A 16,643-nucleotide genomic window follows, 5' to 3' on the forward strand; every position below is an offset into this window, starting at 1 on the left:
TAGAACTATTACACATTTAGTGCTTTGTTGATTTTGCAGCGCAGGCTACACTGGTGCCATTGTAACTTCTATGGTCAGTGATAGCATGCAGAGAGCATCATTTCCTGCAGAAAGGGAATGTTCTCATGTCATATTAAAGTGATGCATCACCATGTGCATGTGGTTTGTCCGTGTTTTCTTAAGCAGCAAGTCAGCCTCACTCTAACTGTCTGCTCCTGTCAGAGAGAGAATAGGGAGCAGCTGACAGAGGCTGTTAACACTGAGAAACACATTTGAGCCACAGTTTCGACCTGGTTCAAGCTTGGTGTATTTGTTCAATGTATAATTTATTTAGCTCAGCCTTGGTTTAGTGCTGGTTCAGTCATAGCTAAGGCTGGGAATCACAGAATCCCTCATAATTTGATACGATACACTATACATAGCTCACAATACAATTATAATACGGCAAAACATGTGGTATTCTATATATTACACACTATTTTTTAAGAACCAAATAGATTTAACCAACAGTATTTCTTTGTTGAACAATCTGCTCAAACTTAACAGTCAATATGTCAAATGTTTTGTAAGTTTTTTTAGCTCTGTCATAAAATACAAAAAAAGTACCTTTGGTAATACATTAGCTCAAAATATTGAGACTGTATCACCAAATTTAGAATCATAATATTTTAGCACACACTAGTCAAAGCTTTGTCCAAGTATGTGTAAAAATACAATCATTACACAATTATAACTATTTATATCACTAGTACAAATTGCTACTACACTGCACTACATGACAGCGATTAGCTTACAACTGTTCATAGTTAAAGATAAAAATGAATTACAAATAGCATACATCCTTTTCCAGCTGTTTTAAGGAAATCGAAAGTTATTTAATCTAAAATAATAACTTCTCTCATAAGTCTTCCAGATTCTTGTTTCTTGGCTTGCATGCACAATATATTAATGGTGAAATAAAACATCTTCTCCCTCCCTTTACACTGAAGTACTTGACATACCGGTACAGTTTTGGATGAGGTTTGAGTGATTGATTGCAGGGCTGAGCTGAATGAGGTGTTACATGTCTGTTGTTTGAGTGACAGCAGCTGTTGGTATTTATGCCCTGAACCTGAACGCACCTGGTCACAATCCAGAGGCGCTTAATACACTGACTATCATATAACCATAATGCTTTGCACCATCTTATGACTGCAATGTATTTGTTTGACTGCTGAAGAAGACACTACGGCTCTTTAACGCTTGAATCACAATATACGATGCATTTAAACTGTATCTATTCAAATCTATCTAATTAAACTGGAGCGGATCAAAGAGCAGTCAATCAGTGCCCTGCTTTCAGCTCAACAAGAGATCAAATCATTTATATGCAGACAGCATACAGCTGTCTTATTTTGTCACAATATTTGGTTTTCAGAGTCTGATTCTTATTATTAAAAGTAATATCACGTATACGTCCACAGTAGATTTTTTAATGCACTACTGAACTTATGTGAAATATATAGACCATTGTTCCTTAATACACTCAGCATTTACCCCTGAACCAGAAGTTTGTATTACTTTATCTGTGCTTTTTGGATTAGTTTTAAGATTTAGTCCAGGTGCACTTTGTACCTTTTCTTCCTCAAACTTGATAATCTTGTGACATTTAAACCCGCACAGATAGTCTTACCACGACATATGCAGTCTACGTCTTAACGGCGCGGTCCAATTTTAAGTTGACAAAGATACGCACAGTGAAGAAAAGGTTTTAGAAGAAATTAAAAGAAAAACAAAGAAAATACATAATGTTGGATTAAATATGTACTTGCATGTAAAATGTTATGGAAAACAAATGGAAAAAAACTAATGTAAATTAAGTAACTCCACTATTTTTTTGTAATGTGTTGGCTAAATTAATTGTAGGAATTACAAGAAGGGCAGGGCACTATACTTTTTGTCAGTTTAATTATACCATATTAATTCAATGTTGCTTTTAAATTCTCAGCTGATGCTCAAACAAATAAATAAACTAATATATTAGTCAAGAAAAAGAGCTGTACACTTTTTATGGCAAAAAAACACATTCAAAAACATGCATTCATACTTAACCTGGTGCTGCCTGGTTTAATGCCACACTGTGGAACTGTCCAGGCAAAGCAATGATCTCCATTTAGTCAAGAAGGTGGCGGACCCTAAACCAGAACATTGTCACAGCTCATTTAGTGCGCGTCTATGTTCTGACTAGACGAACTGCCGGTTTTATTTCAGCCAAAATGCTCTTTGCGTGTTTATTTTGTACTTTTGAGGTTGGATCATGGAGCTGCCTTGCATTCTCGGTTCGAAAAGCTTGATCCAGCACAAATCTTTTACGACTTGGGATGGAACAACTCATCGAAACTGTGGTGTTTGGCTCTGGCTGCCTATTGTTAGTTTGCCAAGCCTGGTCTCTCTGCTCCTCTCGTTGATTACCCAGTGTAAGAAATGCATAACTCCCTCACATGTGCTCTGCTCCCACTGTAATTGCAAATAGAAACCGCTATTGGTTTTTATTCGGAGACAGAAGAGCGGAGGAGCGTTGAGTGGCGCGGACACATATGGTATTGTTTTGTATAGAGCACAGTTTGCCAGTTTGAAGTTTCAAATCCTCCGCTACAGTATTCGTCACCTTAATACATGTTTAAAAGCAATTGCGTACTTATAAGTCCTTTCTCAGCACCTTACTTCATTTACTGAAACAGATCTTTAGTCCGGGATTCCTTTAAAACAGCAACAAACAACAAAAATCCATTCAAAAGTTAAAATGTATGTTGCATGTGCTCACTGCTAATGAGCTTTTAATCATGTTACAACAATGTTTCTCATCATTAGTTTACTCAAAGTTGTATTTTGATTGATCCTTGCATGTTTGAGTAATCCTGTTTTTGTCCTGCAACTGAGGCCCAAGTGCTCAGACAATTCCAGTTTTCACTTACCCCCTATCTCCGCCCTCATCCCTGTACCTAGTGTTGATTGTTTAAAAAAAATGTTTTGTGAAGATTGAGTAAAACATGTAGAGTTCTAAAATATAACGTAGTCACTTTTCCAAAATAAAATCATTTTTCACAAGTCTGCTCCTTGTTACAGAGAAATGTCACACTGAAGAGGCGGGGCTTATCAGTTCTGCAGCCTTGAACAGGAAGTCAATAAACCTGTTTCTATTATGGACTACTTATGTAAGTTGATAGTTCAGTACTAAATATCCAGAATAAAAAAATAATGTGTCTCCAAGTATAACCATTAAAATACATGACTACATTATGAACTTATAACATTGTTTTTCATCAACAACATACCTGGAGTTGTTTTATGCTTTCATGCTTGTTTCATTAGTCATGTTTACAATGTTTACATCTTGCTTGCTCAGTGCCGTTCCCTCATAAATCATAGCCAGACTCGTTGTGAGCCTTTTTGCCATCAGATTGCGTTCATTAGACTGCGTGTTTACATTAGCCTGTCGGTCATTTCATGATTTTTACCACTGCTGCCAGTAACTTTAGTAAGCAAGCAAAGGAAGGGGAGCACAACTGATGAAAAATAATATGTATTTTCTACACATTTAGGAAATTATTTCAAGTTATAAATCATGAAATTCCAATAACAATATAACGAATGTATAATATGTCTCCTTTAACACATAATCTTTTCCCTGCGTGTTCCGTCCGTCTCTCTTCGTGTAACCCGTCCTCGTTCACACACGCCTTTCAAAGCATTTCCCACACTCAACACTGCAGCCCTATGATAAACATTTGGCACATCTTCTGGTGCAAACTACAACATGTGGCTCTGATCAATCAACTCTCACAAGCTCGAAAAGGGAAAATAAACATTCGCATATTGAGAGAACTCCCTGTAGTTTTATGTGATGAAAAATGTTGCAAACCCTAATTGAAGATATGAGGCCAGTGCGGATACCAGTGGTGCACCAAAGCCAAAAGATAGTGAAGGAATCCAAGCACAGATGAGAATGTTAATGACAGCATGTTTGTTGTACCACAGGGTTACTGTCCCAGGGAATAAAGTGTGGAAGACGTTTGTATGAATTCAGATTTTTATTCTTATTGGGAGATTTCTTGCTAGGGTTGTCAAAAAATATCAAAAATCAGATCAAACTTGATATTCACTTGAACAAGAATTGATAAAAACTACAAAAAACCTCTCTCAGAACTAGTATAAAATCATTGTGTTTATATTATACTATTTTGGAAATTGTCTATTATCTATTAAAAATGTTGAAATTATCAATGTGTTTTCCAAATCAGTATGTAAATATGATTATATTCCTTAGTATCTAAATCGAAATTAGCATTAGCAGAATTTTTTTCTGTGTGGATTGAGAAAACATTTTAGAATTTATATTATGATTCATGTGATTTTTACTCATTTTGATACTGCAGATGCGACTTTACTCACTAAACAATCCAGATCAGTTATTATTTTTTGTAGACTCGTCACCTTTATCAGTGTTTTGTTCATGTTTATTGTTCCTGTAGAACATTTGCCCCATCATACAACCCACGACTTTCCCTGGACAAATTGGAATTACAAATAAAAAATTAACAAATGGATTAAAGCGACTTGTTACCTAGATGGAGGATTAGCCTTGTGCGTTATGTTTTGGTTGGAAAATAGACATTGGATTTTCCCATTGCGAGATACAACCTGTGTCTCTGTTTTATTTTTATTCTTTTATTTTCAAACTTGTCAATAACTTTTGCATTGTCGTGTTCAGTTCAGTACTGTGTTTAACAGACACTTAAAACATACTGTAGGGAGTTGTCCTTGTTCTGACTTCTAACTTGGCTCCGAATTGTCACATCAGAGCCAAGAAGAATTCCCCTTAACTTTTTTGTAATATTAACCGTATATCATTCAAAAACATTTGGTAACAGTCTTTCAAGGCGGTGATGGCCTCGGATCACTCGGAGAGAGATGGGATATTTGAGGCTTAACTCTGATACACCCAGATTTACAGGCACTGCTTAGTCACAAGGTTATTGGGAATTAACCGTACTGTACTACAAGTGAAAACAGACATAAAGCTGTGTATTAGTCATACATATTGGACAGTTAACGGTTAAAAAACATTACGCGTTGGTTGCAAGGACTCGTAGTCATCAGTTTGTTAGTAGCAGCAGCAAAACACAATCAATCAAACAATGTCAATAAACTAGAATAAACAACATCTGGAGTTTTGGGTCTGATATCTCTTTCCTCCGGAGCAGAACGAGAGTTTGTTAAAGCCTGCAGTGGGTCTTCAAATTCCTGCAGAAGCCTGGAGCTAATTTGGCTTTCAGGGTTTGCCCCTGTAATTCTCTGTGACTAATTACACTCGTATTCCCGCAATTAAACTGATAAACTGTGCTGAGCTCGGCATAGATCTGAACGCCAAAACTGCGCTGGACCACTGGCCCCAAAACACCTCCGTGACAGACCAAGGCCTCTCCAGGGCCCAACTGCAGACATGCACGGTGGTTAGAAGTTTTTTTTTTACAATAGTAGTTAGATCTAGACTCATGATAAAGTATTACTAAGCAAAGTAAATATATGATGATTCAATTTGAGAAATAAAGGTAAACTAATTTAATAACCGCTAGTTTTGTAAGGAAGGGAAGGGTAGTTTGCTTGTATATTGTTGTCGTTGTCCATCTGACGTTTTAAGATTAGTTATACAGCTATTTTGAATATAAATATTTTTTATTTATTTAATATATTCAAAAGCAAAATGTCTTCTCAGCTTACACTCCCCGACCTAATGCTGAGAGACATACGCTGGGTTCATGTAGTCCTAGATGAGAAGTCAAGGTTCCGACTTTCATGCTTTTAGCTTCAACAGCACTTAATTCAGTAAGATTTGGTGTTGTTATCCTTTGCAAAAGCTAAACTTTATCTGTTGGAATATCCTACCATTTTTACTTTAGCTTTAACGTTACATTGGTATTTGAATAAATACTAGCTTTCTTTCTTAAGCAAATTGGTTATGATATGGACGACTCACAGTAAAGTGAGTACAGTCGGTACAGTCTTTATTGCAAACAGACTAAAAATATAAAACCAAAATAGACCAGTGTCTCAAAGCCTTATTAATGGCTTTGGGTGACAATGCCAGGAACGTAAAGTGGAGCATCCAAGGGTCGCACACATGTTGAGATGCAGAGAGATAAAGTTATGTCTGAAATCTCCTTACAGCTCACAGGAACACAACTGTCAATAAAGTACTACGCTGTGGGCTTGAATTCAGATGGATTTGTGAATCTAATGTTATACTAGGGGAGTTGTACAAATAAGATACCTTGGGATTTCAAAAATACTAACAAAATGAGGCAGGCCGTTTTGACTGTGTTGAGTATCTTTTTCAGCAGATGTGACTGTTTATCTGAAGTGAAGCATATGGACCAGGCTATTAGGACAAAAGGGTGGTTCCTCATGCAACGGCCAAGGCCAATTTCCCTCTGACACAAATCAATATTTTCAGGCTCTTTGCGTATCCGTGTGGTTTATGTTGAGATTTCAACCTTTAAGAAAAAGCGGGACCATGATTGAAACTGGTACAGTAGATGTACATGTATATTTTTACAACCAAACTCATCACCAGCAGCTACCAGCGCCATGCTGTAGTTTACATTACACCACATCAACACCTCTCCCAAGCTGCATATTGTAAAAACACTTTCTTTAGAAATATTATATCTAATATAAATATTAGAAATAAACACTATTTGCACTCTGTATGTGTGTGTTTATCAGATGTGTTTTGTAAAGACTTAAAAGCAATATCTCAAAAGTGTTCTGACCTGGTACAGAGGCTCTTCAGGAGATGAGGCCAAGACCACTGCTGTGTGTATCACATAACACAGACCTATTCCTTTATATTTTGAGTTTGGACCAGGTCTTTGTTTGGTCCTGGTCTGTTTGTAATTGTTCCTGAGACATTTTCCAATGATTCAGACCTAGGTTTTGGCCTTGACTTGCTCTTTATCCATCCAACCTTGCTCTTAAAGTCTGCTCAACACAATGTAATGAAAGTTAAGCACACAAACAATTTATGTCAGCATTCTGCAAATCTGCAATTTGTTTTGTATCCAATTTTATTTCTTTAAAGTAAACTAGAAGCACTGCCCAATGGTGGAGGGGTTAGGTCACAGCACACATATGCCAGGCTCCAAGTGCAGCCGGCCACAATGTCGTGAGTTCAAATCCCAACTCTGACAATTTACTGCATGTCCTCCCTTCTCTCTCATCCCCCATTTCACGCTCACCTATCCTGTCTAATAAAGACATCGGGCCCCAAAAAATTACAAAAAATAAAGCAAACTAGGGAATGGACTTTAGTACTCATTGTAACAGTTTATGTGTTCCACCATGTTAGAGTCCTGGGACTGCGACCTGCTTTGCGGCTCACACTTTTGCGTTTTTCCTCTATTCCAGGTTTCAGAGGGGTCCGAGGTCCAGTTCCAGTCCACAGATTTGTCCCTCTCCGCTCACGTCCTGACGGAAAATCTGCCCCACGGGAACGAGCACCTCCTCAACTGGGCCCAAAGGAAATACAAAGCTGTCACCTCCTTCTCTGAGCTGCGCATGACCCGGGACATCTACGTTAAAGTGGGAGAAGGTACCTGCTGCAGTCACACAAAACACAACGCCATTGGATCAGAACGCACTTATCCTTACTTCATAACTTTACATATGCTTTCTCAATGGAGAGGTTTTTGCTTTGTCTGGAATAAGATAAGATAAGATAAGATAATCCTTTAATGTCCACACAAGGGGAAATTCCGTTGTTACACCGCAGTAGAAACAGGAGGAAAGGATAGATAGAAGTTTCAAAAACACACTTACTAGAACTCTTATGAACAGAACAAAAACTCTTATCAACAAAAACTCTCCTATCTTAATAGGGAATGGAGGGGGGGGAAATAAAATAGATAAATACAAATAAAAAGATAAAAATAAGATAATAATAATAAAATAATGATAATAGAATAAAATAAAAAATAAAGTAAAAATAGCTAGCACAAGACTAGGTAATACTATTAGCAGGTAAGTAAACCGAATAAAAACAAAATAGAACTCTCTTATTTACAGGTATTGCACATAGTTACATCAGTATTGCACATGTTCAGGACTAACAGTGTTTGTTATAAAGTCTGACAGCAGCAGGAAGGAAAGACCTGCGAAACCTTTCCTTCACACAGCGAGGGTGGATCAGTCTCTCACTGAAGCTGCTCTCCAGAGTGGACAGAGTGTCCAGCAGGGGGTGAGATTCATGGTCCAGCATAGATGTGAATTTAGCCAGGACCACAGTATTGGATTTATCTATCGAGCATTTATTCAATTTGAGGTGTTTTTAATACTCAAATACCTTGATTAACTTGCATTCTTGGCGTGATTGTGGTCAGCTGATGTCGTTCTTACCACTCTGAAAATAAGTGGATGTGGTTCATCTATTGTCAGCTTTGCAAATGTAGCTGGAAATAGCTTAATGCTTTTAGCTGGTTCTAGTCTACCATTTCTGTGATTGATCCTTTTGTATGTCCGTAATCAATTTACACTTAGGCCTTGTCAGAAGTATCAATTTATTGATTGATAATAAAACTAGTATCTAAACTAGATACTTTGAGCAGTATCAATGTGGACATTTTTTGGACTTTTCTTCTTAGTATAGTATAAGGTAACATCTTTTTTTTGTCGAAATGGTACTGTCTATTGTCTAAAAATATGTTTTTGGTCATTGTGTGTACCAAAATTGGTATCAAACAATGAGCCTATTCCTTCGATTCCGATCTGAGTTTGACATTATTATATTGTGACAACAGTACACTCAACGCAAAGGAACAAAACTCCTTTATCATATCATGATATTTATATTTACATCCCTTCTCTTGCAAGACCAAAATCCGTGCAACACAAATCCGTGTCTTGTAGTATTTTCCTTCATTTAATCTCGGCACTTGGAGAAAACAGAAGACAGATGCTTCCTTTTTTGGTAAACACATCCTGGGACGGCATGTAAACTCTGTGTTGGCACCTTCCCTCTCCGGATCTGCCGTGGCACTTTAATAAGCTGAGGAGAGCCCTGCAGTTCAGTGTAATGTCTCTCCTACCACCACCTCCACCACCTTTGCGATGAAGCTTTAGCGAAGATGTGGAGCAGAGGAAATCTCCGGCTCTCACTCCATGGACCCGGGCCAAACCGCAGCCTCTAATGACACAGGCCTCAGAGCAACCACCGCACGGCAACAAATAACAGGCCTGTCCCCACTCCAGCCTTCATCCACACACACAGGTTTACACAGGTTTATTCTTCAGTATATAATAACCCTCGCCAGGGAGAGGAGAAGAGTCTGGCAGTTGTCGACTAAAGGAAATCTTGGTTGACTTAATGGCCAGTTCTGTGCATCGATTCAGCGAGTATAGGGGGTGCCATTTACGTGCTGACAAAAGCTCTCAAAACTACCAAGTATCTTTGTGAACAGACCCAAACTGCAGTGATGGGACAAAGTTCAAGGGAGTTCACACAATTACAAATCCTAAATATAGCAGAATATTGGAAAGAGTGGATTTATTCGTAAAACGCTCTCCAAGCCTTTTCCTTTCTGCTGTGATCCATATCAGAGATCGACTGATGTGTTGTTTTTTTTTATTGCCAGTGCTGATATCAAGGAAGGGCTGATAAGCTCTGCCGATATTTTTGTACCGATTTCGAAACTTCCCCCCAAAATATGGAATTTAGGAGCCTAATGTGCAATTGTAAGAATGGAATGGATTGCAAGGCTTATCCTCTGTCATTGGTTCTTTCATGAAAGGATTAAGTGCTGGGGAGTTGCGTGTCTTTGAGCCGCTGGAGTTAAAAGACTCCTCCACATATAGCGAACATATAGCCCTTAAAGAGCACATATTTTAACCATGTTTTAGCATTTTTCGCTCATTATAAACATACCTGGAGTAGCATTTAGCTTCATTCACACTAGTTTAAGGAAGCCTGGTTAGAAAATCCTCTCCCCTCCGACGGTCAAAAACAGTCCTCTCAGTATCTCTGCGATAACTGACATGTCTTCGATACCTGACGTGGTTCTGAGAATCTTCTCTGTTGTTTTAAGTCCATAAATCATAACCAGAATCGCTCCGTGAAAAAAATATATCATGTGTGATTTAGCCAAGGACAACATGGAGAACAGTGCAGAATAATGATCAAAATAATAGTCTGCAAGCTATTGTTGTGGATTTAGGCTACGTTTCCTCTTTTAAAGTACACTCTCTGATGATGATTTATGTTTTTATCTGTTTGTTTTGTGATTTCAATATATCTTTCCTGTTTCGTAAAGCACTTTGAATCACTTTGTATATGGTTTGTGCTCTACAAATAGACCTGCCTTTCCTTGCCTTCTATAAACATTCTTGGTAGCCAAATGAACAACATTTGTCTCTTCAGTCTAAAAAAATGCAGGGCGACAATGACAACAAAAATGTAAAATCATAATAAAGCATCCCATCTCAAATCCAATTTTCCATGCAAAGTAATTTGTGTAAGATGGCGTTGTCTTGGGATCCGAAGTACCTAAGACTGTTGGCTTAATGATAATGTTAAACATGTCCTAAAAGGTGAGTTTAGGACACTGACTTATGACAAATGTACACTTTTAAGCTTTAAAGTCGTACTAATCTGTTTTGGAGCTGATGCATTATAGGACGTTTGCCTCACCAAGGCCAGAAGAAAGCCTCAAAAACAGCTCAAACACATGTGACAATAAATCATAACCTCCCGTGAACTATCAAAGGCTTCTTCAATTCATCTTTCTTATCTGACTTACGGACCAAAGTGGAAAAAGACTAATGCATCGATCTACAGTATAACTTTGGCCTCGGTATGCAAGCCTTATGTGGTGCTTGTGTTTCTCTTTGCTCGAGTTTCTATTGAAATCAAACTGTATTTTAGGAGACGTGAAGTGAAGATAAACTACTTACTTTGCTATGTTATGAGTCTAAAATAATAATGCATTCGTCTTCTACAGAGTTTTAAAGTTTTAAGATGATAGAATATCCTGTCTTCTACAAACGTGCTGAAATGCGTGGGATTATTTTATTAGTTATATTTCAGTCTTCTCTCAAATGTTGATGCTCCTGGAGTTGTTTACACTATGCTCTCTGAACAGAATCCTACATATTGAACATACTATCTATCACAGTTGCAATACTTTTCCAAAATTGTGCAGCTCTACAGTGTGCTTGGATTGAAGTGCCAACCTTAAAGGACACATATTTGACAATATTTGTATTGTTATCGGCCTTTAGACATGCTCTTGAGTATCTTTTCTTTGGCATCTCCTGTTGTAGAACTTTTAGAACTGGTCTACAAAAAAAGCACACATTACTTCATATCAATCAGGCATTTCCCAAGTCAGGAATTGAGTTAGAGCTCCCGCTACTGGCTTTAGAGGGAATTACATAGAGGAGAGAACCAACCATAGCTCAAACAGATTTCTACCACTTTCAGAGATGGAATTAAATGAAAAAAGGAAAGATGACGTGGCCAAAATACAGCGAGGAGGATCTGAGCCAAGGTCACGCAGATTGTTTTGGTTGGGGACGGCGCGATAAGTCACGTGACGCATGAAAAGATAAACACACATTCTTTTCCAAGCGCCACTGTTTCTGAGATAACGTCACTCCTTCCAAATATTATGGCTAAGCATGGAGGAGCTAAACAGCTGATTGTGCACGTGGGTGCAGTGGACATGCAGCGGGAACAGACTGAAGTTTTGAAAAAAGACTTCTTGAAGTTATTCGACGTGCTTGATAAAATGGAAATCAAAACATTCATAAGTGGACCTCTTCCAAACATCGACAGGAGGATAAACAAGTTTAGCCGGCTTCTTCAGCTGAACACATGGCTGTCCAAAGAGTGTTCCCCGAGAGGACTACACTACATTGAGAACTTCTATCTATTCTGGAAACGAGAGGACCTGTTTAAGAGAAATGGCCCCCACCTATGCAGAGGTGGAGTGAGGGTGCTGACAGAGAACCTGCTCCACGCTCTGAGGCATTGGACTGGGCCTGGACAGGGTCCTGAGCAGATAGTTAGAGAAGAGAGGAATTCCTGCTCCATCAGCCAGAGACCGAGCCAATGTTTCAACATCAAAAGCACCACAACCTCAGCCTCCACCAAAGGATTCATCAGCAGCTGCTCCACCACCACCAGCAAAGGATTCAGCTCCAGCTGCTCCACATTCACCTCCACCGCCTCCAGCAAAGGAACAGTCTTCAAAGGCCTTGGACCCATCTGTGACAAGCCCAACAACATCCCTGTCATCGCCCCTGCCTTCACACCAGCCCTGGGTTCCCCCTGCAACATCTACTCCCACTAAAGATTCATCATTCTCCTTCTCATCTCCACTGTCACCCATGGGCCTTCCCAGCCATTTTGAAAGTCTGATCAAATAAGGCATTAATATGGCTCCACTCACGCCCAATATAGCAAGGGCTATGTCAATACTTATCAACTCTTCCCCGCACAAGCCGACTACACCAACAAAAGCCCCACCACCCATCCCCCCTCGCCTCTCACCTGGTCCCAAACTCTCCTTGGCTACAAAAGCCCCACCACCCATCCAACCTCGCCTTTCACCTGGTATCTCCCATAGCTAGGATGCACTGGGTCTCAGCGTTGCCGGGACTTATTGTCACAATAAAAATCAAACCAACCCGGGGCCCTATGTAAAAAGAGCCCCCCCTAGTGCTATTTCTGTAGTCACATCATCACACAGATGGAAAAACAAAATGCGAGTCAGGCCCAATCTGAGAAATGTGATTCATATTCCCTGTGAAAAGATAAAGCCCAGTCCCACTGAAACTAGTCTGAAACTTGCTGTGCTAAATGTCAGATCCTTATGTAACAAATCTCTCTTAATTAATCATTTTATTTCTTCTTATAATCTTGATTTTATGTTTTTAACTGAAACATGGCTTGACAAAAACACAGGAAATGTAGTTCTGATAGAATCTGCTCCACCCAACTTTAAGTTTGAATCTGAAACACGAGAAAACAAAAAAGGGGGTGGAGTCGTGCTGTCTTTAGAGATGAAATAATTACCCGCAGGTTGTCTTTTGGGGTGTTTTCATCATTTGAGTATGTATCCTTTAAAATGGAGCTAAAACAGTCTCCGTCCATTCTCTTCATTGTTTTATACAAGCCTCCCCAGCACTGCCAAAGTTTTATTGATGATTTTACTGAGATGCTTTCAGTCGTATGCACAGACTTTGATGGTTTGGTCATTACAGGTGATTTCAATGTGCATGTTGATAATATTTGTGACAGAAACGCTAAAGAGATTGATGCTGTCCTTGAAACCTTCAGTCTTACTCAGCATGTGAGAGGCCCCACCCACAGCAAAGGACACACTCTAGATCTCATAATTACAAAGGGGGTAAATATTTCAAATGTTAATGTGATCGATGTTGCTCTGTCTGATCATTTCTGTGTCTTCTTTGACCTGTCTGTTTCTCCCAAACCACCGGTTGGTCCTGCAGTTGTTCAGAGGAGACACATAAGTGATGGCACAGGTGCACTGTTTATGGAAATGATAAACTTTGAAAATGTCTCTAATGTAAATGATTTGTTGAACTCTGTTACATCTAGTGTTTTGAATGTTCTGGACACCATCGCCCCTATAAAGGCTAAAATGGTTAAAAATAAGCAGAAGGCGCCCTGGAGAAATGATGATTCGGTCAGGGCACAGAAAAGGGAGTGCCGCAGGGCCGAACGGAAATGGCGCAAGTCAAAGCTCCAGGTTCAAAAAGAGATTTACAAAGAGAAGCTGAACATGTACAACCTAATCTTATGTAGAACTAGGGAAAGATATTTTTCTGAAATGATTGGAAGCTGCAGTAACAACTCGCGTGTCCTGTTTGCCACAGTAAACAGATTAACAAACCCTCCAGCTCAGCTGCCGTTAGAACTCATTTCCACATCCAAGTGTAATGAGTTTGCATTATTCTTTAATGACAAAGTTCAGGGCATTAAAAATGCTATAAATCCCACAATGCAAAAAATTACCCTAAAACCACCAAGACACTTAGAGCTAACTCACTTTGCACCAGTAACTGACAAAACTGTCCATGAGATCATCACCAGTCTGAGTTCATCTACATGCTGCCTCGATGTGTTACCCACCAGATTTCTAAAGTCTGTGCTGAACAGTTTGTTAGCACCATTCACTCACATAGTTAACATGTCGCTTCAATCTGGAACATTCCCAATGTCTTTGAAAACTGCGGTCATAAAGCCTCTCCTAAAGAAGAGCAGTCTTGATGCCGCAGTACTGAGTCATTACCGGCCCATCTCTAATCTGCCATTTTGGGGCAAAGTCCTTGAAAAGGTTGTTTACCAACAGCTCACAGATTTCCTCTTAATAAACAACTCATTTGATGTTTTTCAGTCAGGTTTTAGACCTCATCACAGCACTGAGACTCCTCTTGTCAAGGTGACAAATGACATCCGCCTGAACACTGACACGGGCAAAGCCTCAGTCTTAATTCTGTTAGATCTGAGTGCTGCTTTTGACACTGTCGATCATGGGATCCTCTTACAGAGACTAGAGGACTGGGTGGGCATCACTGGCACTGCCCTAAACTGGTTAAGGTCCTATCTGGAAGACAGGAAGTACTTTGTTGAAATTGGTAGCTGTGTCTCAGACCACATGACCCTGACCTGTGGAGTGCCCCAAGGGTCAGTCCTGGGTCCCCTTCTGTTCAACCTCTACATACTGCCGTTAGGTCAGTTGATACGCAGTGAAAATGTGTCCTATCACAATTATGCAGACGACACTCAGATCTATGTTTCACTATCGGCAGGTGACTATGGACCAGTAGATTCACTCTGTCACTGCATCCAACAGATCAGTTTGTGGATGCAAAACAACTTTCTCCAGCTGAACTCAGACAAGACTGAAATAATCGTTTTTGTCCCACAGAAACAAAGAGAAAGTGTTAGCGGTCACCTCCAGAGTCTCGCTCTAAAACCTACAAACCAAGTTAGAAATCTGGGGGTGATAATGGACTCAGACTTGAACTTTAATAGCCACGTCAAATCAATAACATCAGCAGCATTTTACCATCTAAAAAACATTGTCAAAATCAAAAATATAGTGTCAAAACCAGATTTAGAGAGACTTATCCATGCGTTTGTCTCCAGTAGATTAGACTACTGTAACAGCCTGCTCACTGGCCTCTCCAAACGAGTTGTAAAACAGCTGCAGTACATCCAGAACGCTGCTGCTCGGGTCCTGACTAGAACCAGGAAGTATGATCACATTAGTCCTGTTCTCAGGTCTCTGCACTGGCTCCCTGTGGCTCAGAGAATAGACTTTAAAGCAGCTCTGCTTGTGTACAAGTCGCTCCATGGCCTAGCACCAAAGTACATCTTGGGCATGTTAGTGCCATATGAACCATCTCGGACTCTGAGGACCTCAGGGACCTGCCTCCTGCTGGTGCCAGAGTCAGGACAAAACATGGGGAATCTGCGTTTCAGTTTCATGCAGCTAAAATCTGGAACATTCTTCCTGAAGATGTGAGACAGGCTTCTACTCTGACAATGTTCAAATCTAAGCTAAAAACAGTTTTGTTTAGCTGCGCATATGACTGAAAGGATTTTTTCTTTGCACTCTTCTCTTTTGTTTGTGATTTTATTAGTTTAGACAATCAGTTGGATTGATAATTTTTAATTCAGTTAATTTTATTGTATTTCTGTTTCTGTAATTTCTTTGTGATTTGAATGCATTTTCCCTGCTGTGTGAAGCACTTTGAATTGCCTTGTGTATGAAATGTGCTCTACAAATAAACTTGCCTTGCCTTGCCTAGCTTGCCCCGACATGCTAATATAAGCGCGCAGTTGTAAAGAGCATGTATTGAAAGTCTGGCCATAATTGATTAACTTAAAAGCATAGAAGATCGCAGAGCTTTAGCAATGACGCCACAAAACGGGGACATTTGAAATTGAGTGTTTTCTAAAGCGTGAATGAAGCTAAATAAGTCCAGGAATGTTTCTGATGAGGGAACGATAAAAGCTCATTATGTCAGTATGTGTAAAGCTTTATTTTTTCATTACTGAGAAAGCTTAGTTTTAATTATAACCATACAAGGCCAAAGTTGAAGGAGTTTTCTAATCAAACTCCCTTTTGCAAAACAGCTTGCTGCCCTAATGTTTGCGCAGTTATTACGTCATGCATTCACTCCCGCTGCATTTGCTCAACATTGATTTGTGGACTACACTAAAAGATAGCCATATGCGTCTTTATTATGTGCTGTAGAATGTAGCATGTCTTAATTTAAGCCAGGTTTTGTGTGAAAGGCCCAACGATTAAAAATATCCAGACCATGATTCAAATTAAAGACAGATTTCACCAGTGGGAAAATGAAAAGTCCATTTGTTCAGATAATTTGATAATTGCAAACACAGGGGAAATGTTGAAAGAGCAAGAAAATTGGATTCATCGAAAAAGGCTGGATAGTGATAATGTTTGATGAAAGGAAACTTTTATCAAAATTAAATGTTTCCTCTGAGATTTGCTGGTAGACACCTTGAGGGACCGTCCACACAGGGCAGGGACCACTTCACCAGGGGAGGGGCA

The 16,643-nt window shown here is 39.4% G+C and overlaps 1 protein-coding gene across 1 annotated transcript in view; it reads left to right on the forward strand.

The window, feature by feature from the left end:
- tgfbr3 (transforming growth factor, beta receptor III) overlaps positions 1-16,643 on the forward strand; it is a 110,041-nt gene that overhangs the window by 60,916 nt on the left and 32,482 nt on the right. Inside the window, exon 5 of the mRNA XM_072438303.1 lies at positions 7,447-7,630. Coding sequence (XP_072294404.1) covers positions 7,447-7,630 — 184 coding nt within the window. The remainder of the gene's footprint in view (positions 1-7,446; positions 7,631-16,643) is intronic.

The sequence above is a fragment of the Eucyclogobius newberryi genome, unplaced genomic scaffold (assembly GCF_026437365.1).
Source record: "Eucyclogobius newberryi isolate DKJ021-1_F unplaced genomic scaffold, fEucNew1.0.hap1 SCAF_9, whole genome shotgun sequence".
Lineage (NCBI taxonomy): Eukaryota > Metazoa > Chordata > Actinopteri > Gobiiformes > Gobiidae > Eucyclogobius > Eucyclogobius newberryi.